Source organism: Lagenorhynchus albirostris, chromosome 7 (assembly GCF_949774975.1).
Source record: "Lagenorhynchus albirostris chromosome 7, mLagAlb1.1, whole genome shotgun sequence".
Lineage (NCBI taxonomy): Eukaryota > Metazoa > Chordata > Mammalia > Artiodactyla > Delphinidae > Lagenorhynchus > Lagenorhynchus albirostris.
Window position 1 is genome coordinate 58,318,935 of NC_083101.1, and position 24,767 is coordinate 58,343,701.

At 37.8% G+C, this 24,767-nt stretch overlaps 1 protein-coding gene across 1 annotated transcript in view; it reads right to left on the reverse strand.

Annotated features, from left to right (window-relative positions):
• Positions 1-1,884: 1,884 nt before the first annotated feature.
• Positions 1,885-24,767, reverse strand: part of PTPRD (protein tyrosine phosphatase receptor type D) — a 523,277-nt gene continuing 500,394 nt past the window's right edge. Inside the window, exons 29-35 of the mRNA XM_060153475.1 lie at positions 13,349-13,634; positions 12,764-12,942; positions 12,020-12,146; positions 10,739-10,864; positions 7,659-7,813; positions 4,463-4,598; positions 1,885-2,537 (exon numbers count right to left, since the gene is read on the reverse strand). Coding sequence (XP_060009458.1) covers positions 2,469-2,537; positions 4,463-4,598; positions 7,659-7,813; positions 10,739-10,864; positions 12,020-12,146; positions 12,764-12,942; positions 13,349-13,634 — 1,078 coding nt within the window. The 3' untranslated portion in view covers positions 1,885-2,468. The remainder of the gene's footprint in view (positions 2,538-4,462; positions 4,599-7,658; positions 7,814-10,738; positions 10,865-12,019; positions 12,147-12,763; positions 12,943-13,348; positions 13,635-24,767) is intronic.

Consider the following 24,767-nt stretch of genomic DNA (forward strand, 5'->3'; position numbering starts at 1 on the left):
AATGTCTGTCCAACCCCCTTTGTTTCACTAAACGAAAATCATAGCACTGAGTAATCTGGCACTTGGATAAATCTCCAAAAGATACAAACTAAAAGAAAACAACAACAGACCCACATAGTGCACATTCTTCTCTTGTTCTGATGTAGGTTAGAGAGTCTCATTCTGAGGTAGCCTTCTAGATACTTACTATTATTATTTTTTTTTAGTATTATAGTTTTTTTTTTTTCTTTTTCTTTCTTTTCTTTTTTTTTTTTTACAAAAGTGCTCAAATATGATGCTTGCAAGTGTTTGGTCTCTTGGATTTCATTCTGCTAGTGATGGGAAAATGTAGAAAACAAAACTCCTTCCATGCAGAACATCAATGAAGCTAACATTAAACCAAAATATTTTACCAAAACTCTTTAATAAGAGTTCCTTGGATATTCTGAGTGTTCTTTAAAATCATGTAAGATATGGCAAACTCATGCCATTGTCCATGGCTTCCTATAGAAATTATGTTGAAAAATTTGGGGGGGATATATATATATACATATATATATATTTTTTAATTTCTCCTTTTAGAAAAATCCTAATGAAGTAGTAAATATGTTCAAAGTTGACAATCATGTTTGTTAATAAATTAAGTTTGGTGCAGTTACTGAATGTTCCAGAGCAGATTTGGAAGGGATTACAAATAAAACAAGTAGCTTTTCCTGATGTTGACAATTATGAAAGGAAGAAGGGCCCTGATTATCCAAGTGCTTTGGGCTGGTACAATCACTAACATCCCCGACTTGGTTGAAAACTAGGAATGCATATTATTCAAAGAGTTTTTGTACATGTGGTAAACAGATAATGCTTTAATTGGAAGAGAAACACATACGAACAAATAATGAAAATATGAACCAAAAGCTGAAAAGAAATGCTATTAAAATAGGCATCAATTATAAGGCACTCTAAATGCAAAACTAAAACCAAAAGAAAACAAAGTACAGCACTTCCCAGGAATGCTGTATGCCACAAAAAATGTTTCTGACTGAACAGAGTAACATGAGTTTGGCTTTGCCCCTGTTACATATCATAAATGCAAATTTCATAGCACATACTATAGACAATATACAATTGAATACACTGTTTTTTAAACATCTTGATAGCTGATATATTACAACATTCTCTCCTCCTAAAGGGATATGCACTGACCTTTCCCACATGCACACCTCTTAGATATTTAATAATGTTTTATTGCACTAGAGTGTTAGAAATATTGAACTTTGTTGGAAGCCTGGCTAACAAAATAGTATTTGTGAATATGGTTAGGGGGGTGGGGGGAGATTGGGTAGGAAATTAAGGGGGTGAGGTTTGACAATCACTGATGTGCATTCCTCATTTCCCTTAAGAATTAAAATTGTGTGATATTGAGAAATATCAGTATGTCATAAAATTAATAACAAATTGAAAAAGGTGTTACAATAGCTTCTCTACATTAAAAAATTTAAAAACTAAATCATGGAAGAACTGAATGATAGCTATATCTATCTTTTTGTGTGGACACACTATATATACATAGACACCCCTATAAAATATGGATATATATGTATATATGTTAGCAGCAACTTTATACTTTGCGCCTCCCTGTTGATTCCAAAGAACAAAACAAAGTTCTCTTTGATTATTTGAAGAAAATGGGTACTTTCTCAGCAACGAAAACCAGACAGAAGTGTAAAAGTAATACCAGACGAGACCGATACTGTAGATTAAGAGTATTGCACAAAAATGTGCAAATTTTCCAATTATTTGATATTTCTACAGCAAGGTATCACAGATAACAGTTCTACAGCTTAAAAAAACCTACAATTTGGAAATAAAAAATGAAGAGTTATGTAACTTTTTTAAAATTCACTTTATCGAATGATACATTTTGTTAAAAAAAAAGTTTACACAGTTAAAAATGAAGCACAGGTCAGCAGTATCTTTACAATACTAAAAAACTAAATCAAAGACTTTCTTTTTAAACATTCCCCACCCCCTTTCCCCCTAAAATGTTATCATGAGTAGTATGCTGGGAAGGGGCGATGTCAAAGCAGAGTCCATTTTGTCATGAGAAGCCAGCAAAGATCTTGCCCTGAACTGCTGCACTCAGGCCATTTCTCTTTGCACCCATCAAGCAATCCTGAACAAGATGGCGGTTCTTTGCTGTGATTTCTTCTTCCCTTTATTTTGAATCCTTGAGGTATCTGTAAATAAAATCCTTCAGATGCCTCATCAGTCAGGACTCTCTTTATTATTTCTCAGGTTAGATTATTAAACTGTGAATTCTTGGTCCACTTGGAAGAGTTTGTTTTTTTAAATTTGTTTTGTGTGTGATAGTCCCACTAAGTGGTTGTTAGCTAGAAGTTAAGAAGGACTTCTCAAATGCCCTGTATGGCTCAGAAGAGACTCCATGGATATTGAAGGGCTTGCAGTAAAAATCCAAAGTGGGTCAGGGGTTTCTACGTTGCATAGTGATCAAAGCTGCCCAGGTACTCTAGCGCGGCTCGATAGCAGAACTGATACTGATCCTGCCGGAGACAAAGCATGGGGAGAAAGAAAAGGGGCCATGAGTACATTTTAACAGAAAAGTGGAAATCGATGTTGGAAGACAAAGTTACACCTAGATGGGGGCAAAATCACTGCTTTCGCCAATCAATTCAATCCAATGACCAATTGTTTTGTTTTGAGCAAAGAACCATTAGCCACATGGGGTACTTATTAACTTCACCACTCAATTCGACTAAAATAGTCTCCTAATTCCAAAGTAGTAACAGCTCCTGTGAACATTATCTTCCAGACGTATGTGAACTATTCTCCAAGGATAGTACCAGACAATTACCACCAGCTAAACATGGGAACTCCTTATATGTCACAGCCGTCTTTTAAAATTATCTAATTATTTGAGGTAAGTAATTTTCAGTTCGCATATTTAAGAGAGGCCTATGCAGACACATATTGTCCTGAGGAAAATGTGGTTTTATTTATCTTCTGGGCTGTTGCCAAAAACATTTGAATTAAAAAAAAAAATCTTATCAGACAGTAGACCTTGTTGCCTGCAATCAGAATTATTCTCCATTGTTTCTGATGTGTTTATATAAGTGAGGGAAGCGGCCAAAAGGTATCGTTGTGATGAACATCAGGCACACAAAGCCGAATACACAGGGCGCTGAACTTTTAGGCTTTTCATCCCTTGAAAATGGCATCACAAGACTGGCTGCCCATGTCAAAAAGTACCTGTGCCATTTGGCCTAATTCATTGTGATGGCTAGTTACTTGCTTGTTCTAGAAAGACCCACACTAAACTAAAACAGCATGAAACATGTCCTTTTTCAGACAGGGAAGAACACTGTCAAATGGGAATAAGTGGGGGCATTATAAGATAGAAAAATTATAATTTACAGATGAAGAAGGGGTGAGAAAAAGTAGGATTTTCCCCGTAAAAGAAACTTATTTTCAGTAGCCAATGGGGCTGAAAGTAGATAGTCTCTATTTTGCTTAAATGTGCATTTTTCTACAATAAAAATGGTAATGCAAAATAAATGGAGTTTGCTTTCCTATCTTGTCACAGTAAGTTGCTTGGCTAAGTGTTAAGGCTTTCTAAACGTCCAATTTCCCTCGTCACCCCCAACACCCATTAAGTTTGTCAGGCTGACATAATGTTTTGAGTATTGCAAGCCAAATGCTTGCACTATTTTGAAATCAAAGTCTGGAAGATACTGTGGGTTATGAATTTAGGAATACATATAAATTGTATAATTTGGTGGCCTTTTGAGAAACAGAAACACTATCTATCACTTATATTATCCTTAAAATGAAGTCAGTAGGTCAGACTGGCTAAGTCATGAATTCCTATTATTCTGAAAAATATCAGAATTTTCATATCAATTCTTGGAGTAGAGAATGGAAGGCTAATTTCTCTAGTGCATATCCAGGATGCAAATATTTTAAAATACCATTATTAAGAAATGAAATATAGAGCAGTTGATAATACCTAGGCATATAGAAGGAGAATGGAGGCATATAATGGGCCAAGGGTCTATTATCTACCAGGTATATTATCTACCATTGGGCTTTTTACATATATTAAATTCGTGCAATGTATATCACATTAATGTGTATATATATATATATATATATATATATATATAAAATGAATTATATGAAATTGCCATTTTTATAGGCCCCAAACAGTGACAATTTAACATGGTTCAATCTAATACGTCATCTTAGATAACTTCCAAACCAGCTCTAAGACATTGACACTGTCACTCCCATTTACAAAGGGGGAAAATGAGGTTCAAAAATATTAAACAACTGGATGCTTTTCCTACAGTATTTTCCTGCATTTTGCCTCTGGTATTGAGAGTCTCTGGACTCTAGGAGATCCTGGCAAACAAAATGTATTATTTGGTTCTTGAGATGTGACAAACAAACTCCTGGAGATTTTTCTCACCTCTGTCTGCACCATGGCTGGTCGTTGCGTTCTTAACATTTTGACAGTCTGGAAGATATCTACTACTCCTTCATATCTCATTCTTTCCAAAACAATGCTTAGTGTTATGAAGACTCCAGTTCTTCCAACGCCCGCACTGTCATAATAACAAAGACAACATTACTGGATGAGACACTCACGGTCTCGGCCACATTTGCTTGGAGGTGGACGTATGTCCACCAGCTTCCATGTTACATTGGGTTCTACTACAGCAATGTTCAGGAAAATGTGGTGTTGGGTTCATGAAATGATTACTCTTAAGACAGTGTGCCATGATAACAGGTGAGAATGAATGTGGAGTAATTAGGATTAAGTCTTATAAAATATAATAACCTTTCAACTGGGATTATATGTCATTTTGGAAAGGGCCAGGAAACATAAAATAAATGGATAAAAGGAATGGTAAATAAAATACAGATTTATACTCTTCATGTAGATCCTGAAATTTTAGACTTTGCCTGCTTAATATTTTTAAAGTATGAAATAATTAATTTTTTTGAATTTTATTTATTTTTTATACAGCCGGTTCTTATTAGTTATCTATTTTATACATATTAGTGTATACATGTCAATCCCAATCGCCCAATTCATCATGCCACCACCACCCCCTCCCCCGCAACTTTCCCCCCTTGGTGTCCATACGTTTGTTCTCTACATTTGAAATAATTCAGATAAGCTAAGACAAACTGGGTGCCTTCAGATTTTCTTGTAGTCACTTAAGAATCTGTGCAACATGTCCCATCACCTAGACATAAAAATAAATATGAAGGTATATATACTATTCAAATTCAGACATCAGTTTTGATATGAGAAAGGAGATTCTATCAATATAACAGGATTTTTGACATGGGATCCTCATTTAGTCTTTGGAAGGGTCTATGAATATCTTATATGTATGGATTGTGTAAATATATATATATATATTTTGTTTCTGAAACTTACAACTTTAACAGATTATCAAAGGGGTCTCTAAACTGGAAAAAATTCAAAAAAGAAGAAGAAGAAAAAAAACACAGTGGTTAAGAGCCACTGAGCTATACACTTATCTACTATTTTTAGATGTTCAGTAGCTAAAACACCAGGATTCTTTCCACCACGTTAGCAAGGTTTTGAGTTTCTGTTTTCTTTAATGTTTTAAGATGATTCCAGAATTGTAACAGCAGCAAGAGAAGAAAATTAATTCATAGCTTTTGTGCTCTTAAGAAGTAGGAAAGCATCTGGAGGTTTAGGTAATGAGGAAAAGAGTGAATAATCTGAAAAATCCCTACATTTTTGGATCCTAATTAAACGGCACGTGTAATGCTTGGGTACAGGCTGTAGAAAATGGATGGATTCATTTACTTCGGGATGTAGTTGATATATAAATAGTGTGTCCCTTTATAAACTGGGTTTTCTAAAGAGTCCTAACAGAAATGTAAGTGAAGCTTTAAAATTCATAGGCAGGTTTTACGAAGTGACTAAGGATAACCAGGCCCAGTCAAGGCTCTCTGTTAAGCTGGAGTAGATGACCTTGAAGGTCCCTTTCAACCTTGAAAGTCTCTCTTAATCCTGAGAGACTGTGATTTATGATCTTTTTGTTGAATGGTCCAGGTACTCCAGAGTCTATCTTACCTTGCTTTGCTTGCTCAAATGTAACAAAAATATAGGGTTTCTGGCTTTCTACTAGGTGCTTTCAAGAAAATAACAGACACTGGCCTTATAACTTCCAAATTTATTGACTTTATCCTGTTTTTAATAAGCTATAAATGAGTGGTATTTTTAAAATATCCCCAGATAAGAGAAGATATCTGGAAGTCTTTAAGATATATGAAAAACATGTCATAGTATACAAAGGAATCTTTGTATATACAAATAATTTTGTGACAAAAGCAATGAAAAGAGACACATGGATACACACACTTATTTATACTTATGGGAATGCCTGAAGTTAAAGAAAAATGTGTTGAACATATTCTTTTCTTTATAGCTTATACTGGAAAATTTGGATTAGGATTTGGGCAAATTATGTGGAAAATTAAGGGGGATATCCAGGTAATTCAAGTCCCGTATATACCACCCACTTTGTCTGAATATCGAGTCCATGCATCATTTCCTACATGCTCTTTGGTGGTCTAGAGCAAAGAACTTTGGATAAGCTCAACACACAGCAAATGTGTATAAATAAGGTCTGCTTCTCATATAATAGCACACTGTGTGTCCCAGAAGGGGTCTTGGAGATCAGCTGAGAAAACTGAGGTCTAGAGAAATTTCCCTACTGTCACAGAGCGACATGATGATAGTAGTGGGACTAGAGCTCTGATGTTTTGAAGCCCATGTCTAATATTTCTCCTGTTTTGCGACCTGTCTCCCATGTCACTAAGAACTGTAGTTTGGGATTCTGGGGGGGAAGCAAAGTAAAATTTTTAATCAACTCTTTCAAGATTTTGACCATAAAGAGATTACAAACTGAAACTAAAAAATATTAGGTGAATTCCTTTTGCTAGAAGGTTTTTGCATAGTAACTTCCAAAAGCACTAAATTTATGGTAATTGTCCTTTCTGAACTGTTTACTTGCTATTTCTGTTAGCTTCAATGACTTGAATTATAAAATGCCGTGGAAACTATTGAAAATAATTAACTTGAAGGTGCTTCATTTTCTGATATAGCAACAATTTTCAAGCAAATTGCAATTTTAACTGAGGTACCATTCTAATCACTTATTGACTGAAAAGAATTAGTATTGTTATTAAGGCTTAATAACTATTTATAGTTTTCTCAAGAAGGCAAACATAGGAGAAAGATACAGAAAGATAATTATCAGGGTAATGCTATGAAAGCAAAACAAGTGAGGAATGATAAACTGAACAAATTATCACTCGGTGGTGTACAAACAATTCCTGTTACGGTAAAACAGGCAAAGAAAACACAGTTTGGTTCTTTGTTACAAGAGGCAAAATTTGAAGATAAAAATCTTCCTCTGATTATTTTCACTTTGTGGAAAGAAAGAGAAATGAGTCCTTGCTTTAGGGTTTACAATACACTTCTGAGAAAAATAAAAATAAAATTTCAGTTATGCAGATTCACAATAAATTGGTACCAACAGTGAATAGACAACAGTACATACTTTCAAAGTTATTGCATTCAGCACAAATGGAAACTCATCATTCCTGATTCTCACCTGCAATGGACTGAAATGGGTCCATCTTGGCCAAACTGCTCTTTTGTTTTATGGACTTGGCCAATGAAGTCAATAAATCCTTCTCCAGACTTTGGCACTCCTTGCTCTGGCCAGTCAGTGAACTGGAACTGCCTCACGGTTCGGGACTGCCCGTCCTTTAGAGAGAAAGCCACGTATCCAACCGCAAAGGAGGACGCCAGGAGGATTCAGCCAGTGCACAGACCACAACAGCAGGCATGATTTTTTCCAAAAAAGGAAAGAAAAAGGGAAGAAAAAGTTAGAAATATGTTTAACTAGAAAAGTAGTCAGTTAGTATCTTACCTGCTATCAACAGTGTCTACATTCACATATATTTAAATTGCAAATTTCTTTACTCTCACATTGCCCATTAAAAACCTGAGCTTTCATAAAAAGCCACCTAGTTCCCATGTTGGTAAATGCTCTGAGCCCCAAAGTTTGCCTTCAAAACCAAAGTGGAACATGTACACTCCATTTCAAAATTTTCAGAATCCAATAACTCCTTAATACTGAAAGGAACATCCAGGCATGTCATCCAGACCAGAGATTTTGCTATTGTCATGATACCTTCACATTTGCTGTGTTTGCTTATTTGCAACATTGTCAAATGACAACTAGTGACACTGAAAGGATCTGATGCAAATCGGGTAGCTGGATTTAACCTGGATGCCCCACACGTCTCAGAGGTACACTATTTCTAGCCAAGGCAGTATACACAGCGTGTACCAGGCGACTGTGCTGTTGAGCAGGAAGTGAAGTGTCCCTCAAGGAGACAGGAGAGATTATTAGTAGATAAATGTTGTTTTCCGAAAAAGGACTCTTCCTGGCTGACCACAGGAACTGAGGTGTCTGTGCGGGGCTTTAACACGGACAAACCAAAAGCTAGATACAGGAGCAGTCTATCTTTCCTAAAGTGATTAGGCAAAATTTCTCTGATTCATGAAGTATAAATGGTTTCAAAAGAAGACACTAAGGGACTTCTGATTCCTTCTGGAATTGCACAGTGTTTTTGGAAGCACAACAAAAGCAGAAGGGACCCTCTGTTTACAGAAGCAGGAATAACGATTATGACCATCAACTTTCTTCCCTCAATCAACAGAGAGGGAGAGAATCCAAATTCCAAGTTTACAGGGGCTGATTCTATTTGAGGAGTCCCTGCTCCTAGTTAAGGCTTCAGTTTGGTCCTCCTTTCCACTTTTGTAACAACTCTCTCCACATTAAAGTCATTTTGGATATAGATGTGCAAGTTCCCAAGATTTTGGTTAAGTAGACAGAGACCCAATCCTTCTCATTCAGTTATATGGAGAAGAGGGGATGGCCCAACTCGAGACGGACACATACCAACCAGCCTGGTGGTTTCCATACGAACAGGGCATATTCCTGACTGGAATCATTTGGGAATAGAAATAAATTGGGAGCTCACATCAAGTTTGTGAGAATACTGACGAATATGAAAGTAACTGCTTGGCCCCATAACAAACTTATGGAAGGTTACCATGGAAGCATGATTTACTTCCTTTTGATTCTAGAAAAGGTCTGAAAAGCACAGGAAGGGAAGCCAGAGGCTAGGTAATCAGATTTGTCTTCCTCCGATTGTCCTGGGGATTTCATTTCTGACCATAGTTGTTTTTAACAGCATGTGTACAGACCTTTACGATTTAGAGGAGAGACCACCTGACTCCACTTAAAGGTTACCTGTTTAACAATACTGTATTCTCAAGTGCCACCTTGCTTTCTAAACTGGGAAGTTGAGATTAGAAACATACTAGGAGCACACACAGCAAATGCTATGGCAGCTAAGAACATTATACAATCACAGAGAGGCTTCAAAACAAAACATATGAACAAGTTCCTGCTTCAGTGTTTCTTGTCTCTGCCATTTGCAGGGCCTGGCTCCTACACTTTGTCGTCAGAAATGGTTGGTGAGTTCGCTTGGAATGCACTCAGAGTTTTCACTCACATATCTAGCTTCAGATTCTGAAAGGGCCTGCTTTTTCCTTTTTTTTTTTAAAAACAATGTGTCACCAAGGCATGCTTGCTTGGGCAACTCAAAACGAGACCTAGGGACTTAACTGCTGTCTTGAGTATAGTCACCTTCAGGGTAGTTAAGACTTCAGACTTTCTGGGATTAACAGGTCTGTCACCTGGGCCAAGCAGCCTGCTAACCAATTTCTCTTTCACTTTAGGTCAACAGCCAGGGCCAGGCTTTGGGGATTAGTAGACAATCTCTAAACATGAGTCTTGGTTGAGAAAGCTGCTTTCCAACAAAAACAATGGATCAAGTAAATAGCTCTACCCTACAGTTTTATTCAACCCACCCACTGTGACAGTTCCAAAAACAAAGCAGGGCTTTGGACTGACCCCACTCTCTCCTAAGATGTCTTTGTAATCATGGTTTGAAAGTGGCCAAAGGCAAGGATATTAAAGTTTATGCATAGAACATCTTACATCAGGGCTGAACCTTGCACTCAGCAATCTAGATAAGAAATGCAGAATGAAAATTAGCCAACAAGGGTCGTGGGTGCACAGCTCTCATGGACAGACACATTAGCACACCGAGGAATAAACCATGCCAGGAATCAAATTAGAATGTGTAAAGCTTGTCAGATTCTTCTAAAGAATGCCATTTGCTCAGCAATTTTAAAATCATACCAAATTAACCTCCAAGCCAACATGACCTAAAGGGCTTAGCAAAACAACAACATATTTACAGCCTCAAGTAATGAAGAAGTCAAAAAAGCTCCAAAGAGAATAAGCTGAGGAGGTGAATGTAAGCACAGCCAACCATATCAATAAATGCTTCCCGGCACACACACTCACCAAGCACGTCCCCAAAGTTGGGCTGCCAGATGCTACATTTGAATGTGAGCCAAGCCTGGGCTTGTGAGAAACCTTACAGGACAGGAGAAGTTACTCTTATGTTTAAAAAAAAAAAAGTCCTCCAGGATGAGTGATTTCTTTTCACTTTGGGAGTATGGTCACTTGGAAAATATTTCTCCCAGGGATGCATTTTAGACTACTTTTCAGTTAATGGTTAAGAGCATAAGACTGTGCCAACTTACCCTGGCATCTGTGACCTTGAATTCTCTTAGTATATATTGGGGCATGTTGTACTCAGCCATGGGATCTACAACAAAGTACTGGTATCTTGCAGATCGTTCTGCTGGCCAGTACTGGTGACATTTCTCCTAAGGAAAAAAAAAAAGATTAATGTCAAGCTACGTAAAGTGTAAATAAAATTTTGTTTATCATGTATCTATATATTTAATGTCTTTCTTTCACTAATACAGTTTTAGAATTTAAGGTGATTCCAATCGCATATGACTCATTTTCTCTTTGAAACCATAGGTTCCCTGAGGATAGGGAAATCATGTGGTTCAATATTTGTGCATGTTATCAAGCATAGTACTTGGCATACAGTAGGTGCTTAATACACATCAGTTGACTGAATTCTTCAATAGGGTAAGCATCTTCATACTTACAAGTTAGACAATTAATTACATCAGTCCTCGGACATAATGCTAGTCACGTTAATCATGCATTGATCAACACTGTGTTTTGGAATGAAGAAAGCATCGTGTGAACACAGAAAGAAACCTCTGAATTGACCTAGTCCAGTCTCCGTCAGCTGAGGAACCTGCAGCCCACGCAGTTTTAATGACTTCAATAACTAAATCAGAAAAGTCAAGTTACTTTCCTAGTTGGTATTTTTTCACTCTCTCTGTGGGCTCTAAAAAGTTGGGTTTTGGATGCATCTCTACCATTGAGTTTATACGAAGACGAGAAAGAAAACATCTCAAGCACATATGGCAGAATGCTTGTATCTACTGAATCTAAGTGGTAGGTCCTTAGGTGTCTCTAATGCTATTTTATATATTTTTCAGAAGAATCATTCTTTAAAAGTAAACCTGAGGTTACCAGATTATATCCTTAGAAAAACTACGTAACTTTCCAACTGTTTAATGGGAGTGGAAGATGCGCAGGTAAAAATTTGCTTCAGAGATGAAAAAAGTCAAGTTCCTTCATACAGAGTAATGATGGCACCCAAGCTCTAGCTTGTCCAGAGCGAAAGGAAGTAAGAACACATTGAGAGTCAAAACAAGTCAGACGTATTTGTCTCTATGATTGTGTTTCACTGGAACAAAAGTACCAGTTCTTTCTTCAAAACACACAAATGAAAGAACTTGATACGGCTTTGCAAGTTAAAATTCAACACAGTAATGAATGGCCCAGAACACGTCCGGAGTACTCTGTGTTTCAAAGAAATGACGCTGGCACTCAGGTTTTTAAAATGAAATCCTCATTTCTCTTGTGGTCTGAGTGTCTTATAAGGAGACACTCACTCTGCCCATCTCACGCAGCTTGGTGAGCATCACAACGATGGTGGAATTGTGCTCCCACAGCATCCGCCAGAAGTCCTCGGTGGTCTCCGCCAAGGGCCCCTGGGTAGCGATGTAAGCTTTCTGTTGTCTGAATCACAGAGAACGAAAAGAGCATGTTGAAGTCATCAGAAAACATGCAAAGGCTTCGCATTTGATATGTAAACATCAAACCAGGTAATAAAAAATGAAAACATTATTAATGCTACTGCAGTAAATTCCCATTAGGATTGTGTAATCAAATAAGAACATTTAATACATTTGGGGGATTCTGCAAAAGAAATTGCTTTGTTAATATTATGATGTATGTCTTTATCATTGTTATTTAAACTTCAGAGCAATGCTAACAGCTCAATTTCATGTGTCATACCAATCACTTAAGAAACACTTAGTTGTGCAACTTCATTTTGTAGAAATGACTCTTACACAATCTACTGAATTTATATAATGTGGTACAAACAGTTCCTTTATTAACTCCTTCCACATCCAAATGACTTCTGAAAGAAGAGTGCACATGGACAGATTAAAAACTCTGTGACTGCTTCTTACTCCTCTCTAAAATAATAAAAAAGCGAATACCAAGGGACTGGATGCTGACCTCTGCAGAAAGAAAACACTTTGAATTGAGATGAAATTCATGCTGGCTGTGAAACTAGGGCACATGTAAATATCAAGGCTTTGGACTGTCAGGGGAGCAAGAGTGTATACCTGTATCCGTCAATAAAACTGGCATTGATGTAATCAGATCCTTCTACTCCTCGGATAGGCTGCAGGCATACCCTTGTGGATTCATATGGCATAATATTAACAAGGCGATTTTTGAATTTATTACATGGAAGATTGGCACTGATGAATCTTGAGGTGTGAGCTTTAGAACTGGCTAGACGCTGTTGTAGGAAAAAGAAAAAATCAAAGATAATTTTAGCCTGTAGCGTGACTTCAGTGTACCCAAGATTCCCTCATTAGATACAAAGATTTTGTTTGCTTTCAAGCAAAGGACTCTTCCAACTGTACTGCTTTTCACTTCTACCTAATGAATCCATATAGACTATGGAAGTTTTAAATATTATGTTCTGAGAGTATGAGCTCTCAGTTTAAATTAGGGTACAAAAGAGCTCTAGGTATTATTAGGAAGCAAAGGATAGAAAAGGGAAGGAGGAAGAAAGTGTTTTACAGTCAGACACCTGAGGGAGAAGGTCAGGTGAATCTTGTAACTTCACAAATTTGAAAGGTTCAGAAGGACAATTCCAGAATGACTGTTCCTGAATTACCACATCACATCTAATATCATACCTTAAATTCGAGCTCCATCCCTGTGACATTCTCTCCTGTTTCTCTTTGTGTCAGCTTCTGAATGTAGGCATACAAGTTTCTAGCCGGCACTTCGGTATCCCCGCAAGTCACTGCCTCCGACAGTGCATCGTGGATAAAGATGTACTGGTCTTCTGTCTGAACCATGTAATTCCTCTGGGCTCTCATTAAAGTTACATGGCCGTAAATGTCTACAGTTTTTTCATGCTTTATTCTTTCTAACATGGCGTCTATCACAATGAAACAGCCAGTCCGGCCAACTCCCGCGCTACAAGGAAAACAGAGAAAATAAAGGTCCAAATGAATCTCCTGGGGAACCAACACATCATAACATTATTCTCATTACTTTTAATTAACGACGTTTTAAATCCATTAATTCTACTCAAATAGCTACTGTGATGATTTGGGGGCATTCTAAACCAAAGGGTAGGGAACAAATTAACAAGTAAAAGGTGATTGGTTTCAAAATGTAAAATTATTAAATCTATAACTACTGTGCTCCTTCATCATGTAACACAAAGCAGACATTAGTTTGAAATTATTATGAAAAAAACACATTTAGGCTTTTTACATTAAAAGATATTTTAAAGCTGGTCAAGATCGAACTAGGCTTTATCTTTTTACAAACTATTTCAGTCTATTTTAGTTCAATTTATTAAAAAAAGGAAAAAAAAGGAAACTAGTAAATCATTCAACTTGAAACATTTCACACTCTAAAGCTCAGTGAGGAAGTTTTAAAACCAATCTAGTGGGAAGTGTGTAATTAAAATATTAAAATGTTGCTGCATACTCAAAATAGTGGAGTGTATTCTCAATGGAAAGAAATTCTTAATAAAAAGCAATCACTAGAGAGTGTGGGTGTGCTTCTCGCTTTTACTCCTTTTTCTTCCAGAGTTGAATGTTTTTTGAAATTTTAGGTGAAATTCAAGTATTCTGTGTGGGAAAATAAAAGCCTCAGTCTTTGTTACCGAAGAAGCTCTGAGGCATTTTTTTAAACTCCATTACTTATATGGACTTCTGGGTTGTTCTCCAGTTGGTGGGAACTGATTCAAAGAAGAGGAGGTGAGAGGTCAACGAAGCACAGTGACAAGTTCTGCCGCCAACGAGATAACCTAATTCACTGAACTGGATTACGGAGTCCGGTGGTTGGAACATTGGAATTTCCCCGAGTGTGGGAAAGAATACTAACAAAATCACACATCTGTGTTCTTAAATCCAAGGTAAGCCTTTTATTGTCTCTAATTTTATCAGACCCTCCTGGCTGAGTCCACTTATGTGTCACGTATGGCTGAATCCAAATGTTTTTCTCGTTCTGATCATGGATGCTTACCTGGCTGGGAAACATGTAATCAACAGGAATAGGTTATATATCAGCACCTTAGACACCAAGCAACAGACAGCCTCCTTCATTCACTACGTACCAGTGTTCCCCGTCATTTGTATTTCTATGTGCTCATTTATTTGTCCACCTGTGCACTAATACATCCATCTCTTCATTCAGTGAGCAGTGAAGTATTTTGCTAAGTAACATAGGGGTTACAACATTAAAGGTGACTAAGACCCTACCTAGAGCTCAGATTATCAACGGAGATAATACTTTACATAAATATTTATAACACAAGAAAAAAACGGTGTGTTGCTTTGTGGATGATGTGGCATTTGAACCAAGTTTTGAAGGACAGGAAAGGATGGGGAACTGAGGAGACTGAAATAGCAAAAGAAATAGAATGGCTCTGGGAGCTGCATGTAAAATTTTCATAGGCCTAGTGAAGCACCAGTGCAAGGGATGTACCAAAACTTCATATAAATGAGTTTAATGAGCACTAGGGTACCTGATTCAACTGCCAAGTGGCTGTAGGTGGTAAGTGAGCATTTTGTAACAAATATTACCTTTATGTAACTACTGAGCAGCATAGATCAAACCCAGCCTCCACATAGGAGCCCTGAGGTTCAGATACTAGTTTATGCGGAAATAGGATATAACCACTATTTAAAAATTGTTTACTTTTTTTGTCTTGTCAGATGTAAAAACTGTCAGTATCTAGTCAGAGACTCCATTCAGGGGTTAAACCACAAAGTGACATGCCATTGAAGTGTAATGCAAAAGCCTTCGGGAAAAAGAGTCTGAGAGATGATAGCACATTTCCTAGCACAAAACAATTAGGAACCTGCTGCACTGAGATCCACGAAGTCCGCTTTTCTTTTGTTAGTTTTACCCAAGAAACCTGTAAGATGGCAAGTTTTCCCTTACACTCTCCACCTTCTCCCTCCCCCATACCCCCAGCAGGATTATAATCACCCTCTGTCCCAGATCCCTGTTGTCTTAAATACCACCCTACAGTCCCAGTCACATCGTATTATTAGTTAGTCTGGTAGGGCCACTGTCTGCAAATAATGAGCGTATCTTGAGAGCAGGAACTGCATTTTCTGTTTTCTGTGCCGTGCACCAAGCACGCAGTCAGTGTGCAATGATGTTTGTGAAGAAGTGAATGACTTAGTGATTGGCATGAGAGGCCTTGTATAATGAGCATCCTATCCAGCTTTGGTAACAGGATCCCTCAGTCAGTGGAAGAAATCCTACATTTGATAAAGGTTCAGAACTATGTGGAGAATACCTGAAGACTCCACAAAGTGTCTGATAGGGAAGAAGGAGACAGGAAAATGCTTTGAGTGGTTTCCACATCTTGGTCTCCTGATAAGCCATCACACTGCAAATAAAGAAACTAGGTAAGAATTAGCCTGGAAGACAGAGGCAGCCTCCACATTTGGTGGGTTCTAAGACTAAGTAAATCTTTTTCCTTTTTCTGTGTTGTCTTTCTAATTGTGTATTACTTCCATCTAGATACAATTTCATGCATTTCTACCTAGTGGAAGACACACTGTAAGCCATATAACTGAACCCTATGAATCAAGTCCAATCTAGACAGTGGCAGGAGTATTTTCTCCAAATATGCATCAGGGGCCGTTCCAAATGTCTGGATGATGCATGGTTCTGTATTCTGGCAAAAAGATACTACAGAATCTTGCAAAATTGGTAGGGATAACTCCAGACCCTAACAATATCAACCTCTTCATGGTGATAATAATTCATTTTTTTTTCCCAAAAAAAACGAGGAAGGAAAAAAATCAAACATGTGCCTGTGTCTACCTCATGAATTGTGGGAAGAAAAGAAACAAAGAACAGAGGCTATGACTTGTGCAAAACTTATTTTTTCCTCCTCCAAACACAAAATATTGTTAACAGCCCAATCTTGCTGTTCTTATGGAAGAGAGGGAAGAAAGTGTCCCTGGAACTTACATGTTACCTCTTTTCTATGATGAAGAGTTCTTGGGGGTTTTAAATGTTAGACGTGTCTCTTAGCTTGAAGCAAGACCCTGAGGTTCAAAATACTTTTTACAGATACCAGTGGCTGGGTGTCCCTGAGACAGTCACTTAACCTCTCGTTTTTCTATTGTTCTTAAATCATGATAGTGCTAATTCACTCGTTAATTATCTAGTAAGTTTTAAGGCTGAATTAAAAATACAGAGTGTTTTGCAAACATGAAGAAAGATGCAGTCGCTTTGTAGGTACAAACTCCATCTACAAATTCTACCTCTAAAGCTGACAACAAGAAATAGGAAATGTTAATGCCGGGAAATTTTTGATAGAATCACCACAGGATCATTTGAGATCAGGCTTTCAAAATCTTGCTTTAATCTACCCCCTCAAGCTTTTCTTCCTTTCCTCCCCATATTTCCAATAATAATACTTTACATTTGAGGAAGTTTCTGCTTTCACACGTATTCTCAAGGTAAATGAGATGGCAGTGAAACGCCCTCTCACCACAGGGCTCGGCGTCCTGGAGGTATTCAGCAAATGTCTTGTCAGTTTCTTTTCCCCTTCAATGATTCACAACATTCGGGAACTTCCCTGAAGTCCTATAGCTAATGGTAAATGGCCAAATAGGGACTCAAATGCAAGTTCTGAGATGCTAAACTTTAGCACCCCATTTCAGGGCATCACCATTACTTCACATGTCTTTCTGCCATCTGGGTAAGCAACAATTGACAAACATGGAAACTTTCTTGTGACCCATCCCTCTATAACATTCCTTTAGTAGTGCTTAACTCTCCCTAATGAAAGTTCCTTGAAAAGCCTTTCTTCCTTGGTTTCTATGACTCTGATTGAGGGATTATGATGAACATCAGATACTCCCCTTTGGGTTGATGGTAGGAAGGCAGGAGATTTTGTAATGATCTCAAATACAAAATAACCTGAAACATGTTGCATAGGAAATTAGCCAAAAAGATCTGTGACTCACATAATGGTTCCATTGACTCTAGGAAAGTGTAGAATTTCTATCACGTTGGAAAGCAAAATCAAAGATCAACTCTAAATGTCATCTTCAGAAATCTACTGGCAGCTCTTTAGACTGTGCCTCAGTATGTAACGTTTTTTTCTTTCTTTTTTTTTTTGCGGTACGCGGGCCTCTCACTGTTGTGGCCTCTCCCGTTGTGGAGCACAGGCTCCAGACGCGCAGGCTCAGCGGCCATGGCTCACGGGCCCAGCTGCTCCGCGGCACGTGGGATCTTCCCGGACCGGGGCACGAACCCGTGTCCCCTGCATCGGCAGGCGAACTCTCAACCACTGCGCCACCAGGGAAGCCCTGTAATGTTTTTTTCTATCTGACCCCGGTGCTGTTCATCCTCCGACTTCTCTGGATTCTTCCATCTGAATCTCTTTCTCTAATTTACGTATTTCTGCCAGCCCCCAAAATGGAGATAATATCCCCAAAGTTCTGTCCTCCTTTCTCTCATTCTCCTTCATGGTTCAGCAATCATCTTAAAACAAACGATTCCTAAAGTAACAGCCCTTTCTTTGAGCATAAGGGAGACCTGTATTTCAGACTGCTCTCAGGTCTCTCTAGAAATAAACATATACCAAGAATAATCAACATCTTCTCTGCTCAGATTTGGGTCATTCGGGTCTAAAATTTAAGGATCCGCTTGCATTGTTTTTGCCTTTTGCCCTGCACAATAACAAATTATAAATTTCTACGCATTCAGATTCTACAATTTTATTCATCTATCCATCAGCGGTGTACCAGAGCTGGCAAAAGTCAGTTGTTAAATTCTCAGAAATCCTGCTTAAATGATTATATTAAAAATAAAGGTAACACTCAAAATACATTGCTTCTTAATTATTTTACATTTATGCCCTTCAGGTGAAAATATTATATAATGGTATGCTACTGAGTATCTCTCCCCAGCTTTTGGATTCAGTGATGTCATATTTGTAGCCTGGAATCTGCCACTGTGGGAGTACTTACACCAACATAATTGACCAATACTATTCCCTACCTCCAACCCCTGCCACCCCAAGCTGGTGGTTACATATTACCAGCACAGAGACTATCCTAATTCATCTATTCGTACCACCACCCAGGGACAGACAGGAAATGCTCATTACTTTGTTCTTCCATCCTCATTTGCTATACTATACTCTTTCCTAAGATTCTGCAGGCTATTAGCCCACAAATGTTTACTGAGTGCCTATCATGTGCTAAGATATCGGGGAAGTGGTGAACAGAAAAAACATGATCCTTGCCTCGTGGAGATGGCAGTGTAGTGGGGGAATTTGATATTAATAATCATATGAATAAATATATAATTATAAACCTCAACAACTGTTGTGAGGTAAATGTGTAGAATCCTGGAAGAGCACCTTCGAGGAAGTGTCATTTAAATTGATAGCTGTTAGGAACTGGATTGCGTCTCCTCAGAATTCATATGTTGAAGCTCTAACCCCCACTGTGACTGTTCAGAAAGAGGGTCTTTAGGGAGGTAATTCAGGTTAAATGAGGTCATAATGGTGGGTCCCTAATCCAGTAGGGCTGGTGACCTTGTAAGAATATAAGAGACTCCAGAGATCTCTCTCTCTGTGCACAAGTATGCAGGAAAGGCCGTGTGAGGACACAGCTAGAAGGCGACCATGGTAAATTAGGCCAAGAAGAGGGGTCTCACCAGAAACCGACCCTGATGGCACCTGAGTCTCATACTTCTGGCCTCCTGAACTGTGAAAAAATAAAGTTGTATTATTTAAGGCCCTCAGTCTGTGGTACTTTGTCATGGCAGCCCTAGCGAACTAATACAATACCTAAAGGACAAGGAATGGTTTGCTGAGTGAAGATGGGTGGGAAAGCTTTTGAGGAGAAAGAATATCCCAAGAAGAGACCCTGGAATGGAAAATAGCTTAGTATATTGGAGTAATTAAAAGGAAGCCAGGGTGGCTGCAAGGCAGTGAGGGAAAAAGAGCATGTTCTACACATTTATTTCCCATTTTAAGGATTGTTTAAAATTTTTATTACATCTATAACTCTATTAACAGCAATTGTTTAAAATAATTCTGTTTTACTCGTGCATAGTTTACCTTTATGACACGGCTCATCGATTCTTGAGTTCTTTATTTTGTTACATTTATTGGTTTGCTAGACTACGTCTTTGCATAATGCTTCATATAAAATATGCGTGGGTAGTATTATTTCTGATGTCTTATATATCTGAGAAGCTCTTTATTTGCCTTTACATAGGGCCAGCAACTTGGCTATGTGCAGGATTACTGGGCTCCAATATTATCTTCTCAAACTCTAAATATATTGCTCCACGGTCTTCCTTTGTATTCTGAAGAAGTCATAGGCCAGTCTTATTTTTTGTCTTTTAGTAGCAATTTTACCCCAAGTGCTTGTGGGTTTTTTCATTAACTTAGAGGTTCAATAGTTTCATCTGGATGAGGCACTGGTCCCATCATTAAATCTGCATGGCTCTCAGGTAATAACAACACTTTTACTGTAAGAGTCACACCTTTCCCTCAGAACCAGGAGATTTAAACGTATTTTAAGCTTTCCCGCCTCTGGGCTTTTGCTTATGCAGGCTCTCTGTCCTCCTTATTGTGTCCACATGTTGATATCTACCTTCCTTCAAGACTCAACTCACATGCTGCATCCTTGACCAAGACTTTACCCTTGGTTTATTTCTCTTTGGATCCTTATGACAATTTATACCACTTTATTGGCAACTGCCATACCTTATTTTTGTTTTCTGGTTATTATCTTTATGCCAGTTGATACTCTCCTTTAGGGGAAGAACAACAGCTTCTTTGTCTCTATTGCGTTTGACAGTTTCTCCTGGCAATTTCCATGCCAGGGAACTCAAAGGTGCTCAACTTGAGTTGCAAATTTTTTAAAAACGTAAGTTTAAAAATATTGTCTTCTTCTGGATCAATAGCATGTACAGGAACATTCCCCCAAAGGCCCCTGCATGGAAGTATTCCTTTGCTACATGTTTATAAAGATAAAGGGAGTTCTTATAACTTGATGAGATGGAATCAACCTGTGCTTATGTTTTACTCCAGTTGCTCATAAATAACAAACCTCAGGCACCACATTTTTCTTAAGAAATTGAACGTTGAACATTCAGAGCTTTTAAAAGAATGCCAGCCTACTTTTGTTTGAATTTCCAAGTTCCCGCAGCAGCACACATTTTACTTCCTTCTCCAATTTGCTCTATTTTTCACCCATCAGTATCTGAGTGCAGTGCACCTATCAAAATGAAGAATTGTAGTTCTAAAAGCAAATGCATTTTTCTTTGATCCTGAAAAACTTAGCTCCTCATGGCGGCGATAATGATGGAACCCTATTTAGTGCTGTGTGTTTTTCATCATTTCAACAGCCTTCAACGTGAAACATGATAAGAACAGCAAAACTGATAAACCACCCTTATTTTTATCTATCTTCTGTCGGAGTAGTTGCCAAGCACAAAGACAGATTTTTCTAAATATCTTTGGGAAAAAAAGAAGAGTGCATAACCCTGTGTTTCAGGCTGAGGCCAGCACAATTTGGGACACTTATTATGTTACAGAAAATTCCAGCAAGAAGGGAGGAGGACAGCACTTTTAAATCGAGTCTAGGATTAGGTTGGTCTCTGTTACCCTTGGAGTAAAACCAACTTTCTAAGTTACCTTCGGGTGAGGACAGTAATTCCACTAAGGTAAACCAAATTATTGACAAACTTTTGCCGTTAAAAAAAAAAAAAAAAGATTTCAGTGAGTGATAGACATTCCAGTGTTTGCAAGCTGAAAAACTAGGCAATCCACTAAACAAACACGCCTACTAGGAAATTGTTATTACTTCACTATTAGCATTCATCCAGTTACAACATTTGTTTTCAATTTCTAAAAACATGATTGAGTTAGTCCCAGGAGTTGAAATATGCTTAATGTCCCGTGATGTGATACGGTAGTAATGTGCAAAAGGAAAACATTAAGAGGCACGAGGGGGCTATTTTGTACTAAAATCATTCTGGGTATGTGCTTAAAAGTTGGCTTTTCTGATTAATCTGGTGGAGTTTTAATGCTGACCCTTTACTGATACTTCAATGATATGGCAAAGACAGACAACAGAATTAGAAGATTTTACAGATCATTTAGTTGGGTGCAAAGACAGTACAATATGGCCCCCAAATCATGGTGAGCATTTCATATGTATATTAGCTCGTGCTTTGACTGGATATTATAGTTCAGAAAAAAGAATGGCATTTATGAACTGCAAGACTATTAAAAAAGGAATCTAATAGAATGGATTGAGTTTTATAACTGAGACTTATAAGATTAATCAGATGACTATCCTGATAAAACTGAGATGTGATCCTGATATGACTGCTGTTTTGAAACGCTTCGCTTTTTTTTGACAAAAATTAACATTTGACTTAATATACAGCTATTCTGGGCATCTCTAGAATATTTAGGGCTCTCTACAAAAAACAGACGCATAACTATTTTAGTATTACATCCTCTGGCATCTCTTTAGAATGACCAGAGAAATTATACAGATTTCTTGGATATAAATATTCATCTGCCTAATTCACTTTTATATATTATTATAAAATAAAAACTAAAAAGATATCTTTGGACAACCTGTCATTGAAATGCAGTAGAATATATCCATGCTATTAAGTGGTTGTTTGCGAGGGCAGTTTTGCAGGGTTTGTGAAAATTTAAAATGCACACATCCTTTGACACACACTTCTAGAAATCTTTCATGGAGGTAGAGTACACATATGCACAGAGAGTTTTAGAAAATGATTTTCATTGCAGCATTATTTGAAATAGCAGATTATTATAACTAAGGAAATGGTTAAATAAACTACAGTACATAAATACTGAGAATACTATGGGCAGTTAAAAGAAGGAGGCAAATCCATGTATTGACCAAGAAAAAAAATAGATTTCTAAATATGTTGCAGAGCAATATATACATCATGATAACACTTATATTTTTTACATATCCACACAATACAGTTATATATTGAATATTTTTATATGCATACCTGTTGATTCATGGAACTCGATCTCCAAAGATACACAAATGATACCAATAGTTACCTCTTGGTGGAGAATGGAGTTGGTCATGGAGATGGTAAGGAGCCCTTTCACTTTAGATGAAATGTATGATTTTTTTTTTTTTAGCAAGGACAATATAATCAGTAATAATGGAATTAAAAAGAAATATAAAACAGTGGGTAAACAGTTACTATTATAAAAATATGAAAGACCAGTGAACAGTTGAGGATCCAAAGAAGTAGAGAGAGAAGATGGAACCTCATTCACTCTAGCTTGGGAATACTGCCCAGAGATGGATTCTCAGGAGAAGTCAGGGTGATGCTGGCAGCCCTTGGCAGCGTGGACTTGATCGTGCCATCAGGTGCTGGCCTTCAGCACAGAGAGGAGAATTCTTAGTACACAGTTAAAATAAGCAAGAGTTAGGATGAGACCATCCAGTACATTGATCACTCTAGAAAGAAAAAGTGCATTACACTCTTAGGCGGCATCCTCTGATGATCAAAAGTTCACACTTCATCAGCAGAGAAGAAGCAGAGACTAAGCATAGAACAACTGACCTGACAAGGATCCTAGTCTATAACATTGACAGGTCAAGACCCATCATATTCCCTCAGGGCATTTTATTTTTCCAGATGGGTGAAGGGGGATTTCTTAAAATGAATTAACGCCTATAAAAAACGAAAATCCACATGGGTCTAATCTGACTTTTCCCCCCAAATATATTGACTCAAAAATCCTCCAGAGACTTTTCTGTATAATCTTGGCTCTGTCCCAACGTTATCTGCCAAACACATTCCTTATTATTCTTAAAATGTGATGCTCAAGATAAAGTAGAAGGCTAATATGTTTATATAAAGAACACCTGAATATGCCATAGCAGTTTTTATTTTACAGATGGCTAGAGGAGGCCATTAGGCAGAGATAAAACAGACTCAGCTGGTTCTTATAATTGGTAGTTGACTTGAATCTGAATGAGGTCAATTGAGTAATGCTATGGAATTATGAGGAACTATATCTTTTTCACTGAAATTTTCTTTGTAAATGGCCATATCGGTTCAATCTATATTCTAAATTTTGTTTGGAATGACACAAAATTATCCACATTTTGAGAGTGGATACAACCATTAACGAGGGCTGCCAAATAAAACTGCACAGGTTGTGTGCTGCTCAACCCAAAGAAAGTACCAACCATGTAGATTACGATGTTTACAACCTGTTCAGATCACACAGCAGGCTCACCATTAGCAACATAAATGCTGTTACCCTTGTCTCAGGTTAAAAGAGAGTCAAACAGAACAGCTACTGAAAGGTATTTGGAAAATATTCACACTTCAGCAACTTTATTTCGATTGTTTTGCAAAGTATATCTGTGTTTTCCCACACGGACGAGATTTGGGGGGGTTTGGTTTTGTGTTTTTGCTTTTTTAAAATGCGATTATCTTCATATAAACATAAATGGTCCAGTGGTTTTCAAGGCTCTTATCAGGGGTTACAAATTGGTAGCTCTGTTTTATTTAGTCCTTTTGTTTGATTCACACAAGGTTTTTTAAGGCAGTGAGAATCTCAGTCTCAGTACAATTTACCGAATGTCAGGGTCTGCTTCACTTATTTGTATCATCCTGCAGTCCTTCAGCAGGCCTTTGTGTTGGTGTTTCCAGAGGCCTGATCTGGCTTCTTAAACTCACAGGTTTCTGAATTAATGCATCAGTACTGCTCATTGCCTCATCTAACTCCTCAGCCTACTTAGATTTTTTGAAGGAAGGAAACTGAGACCTAGGCAGGGTTAGGAATTTGACCAGGATCATGTGACTGTTATTAGCAGAGCTAAGACTTGGGTCCCTGTCTCCTCTTTCCCAGACTCATGCTTCTAGCAATGGAATTTTATTGAAAACAAGACGACAGTTTTCCTTAGAGCTCCCAAGACGGACCCAAGGTCCATGATTCTATCGATTTAGGCTGCAACAATGTTGGTCCAAAAAGGGTCTAAGCTGTGCCTATAACTGTCCTTTATTAATGAAACGTTA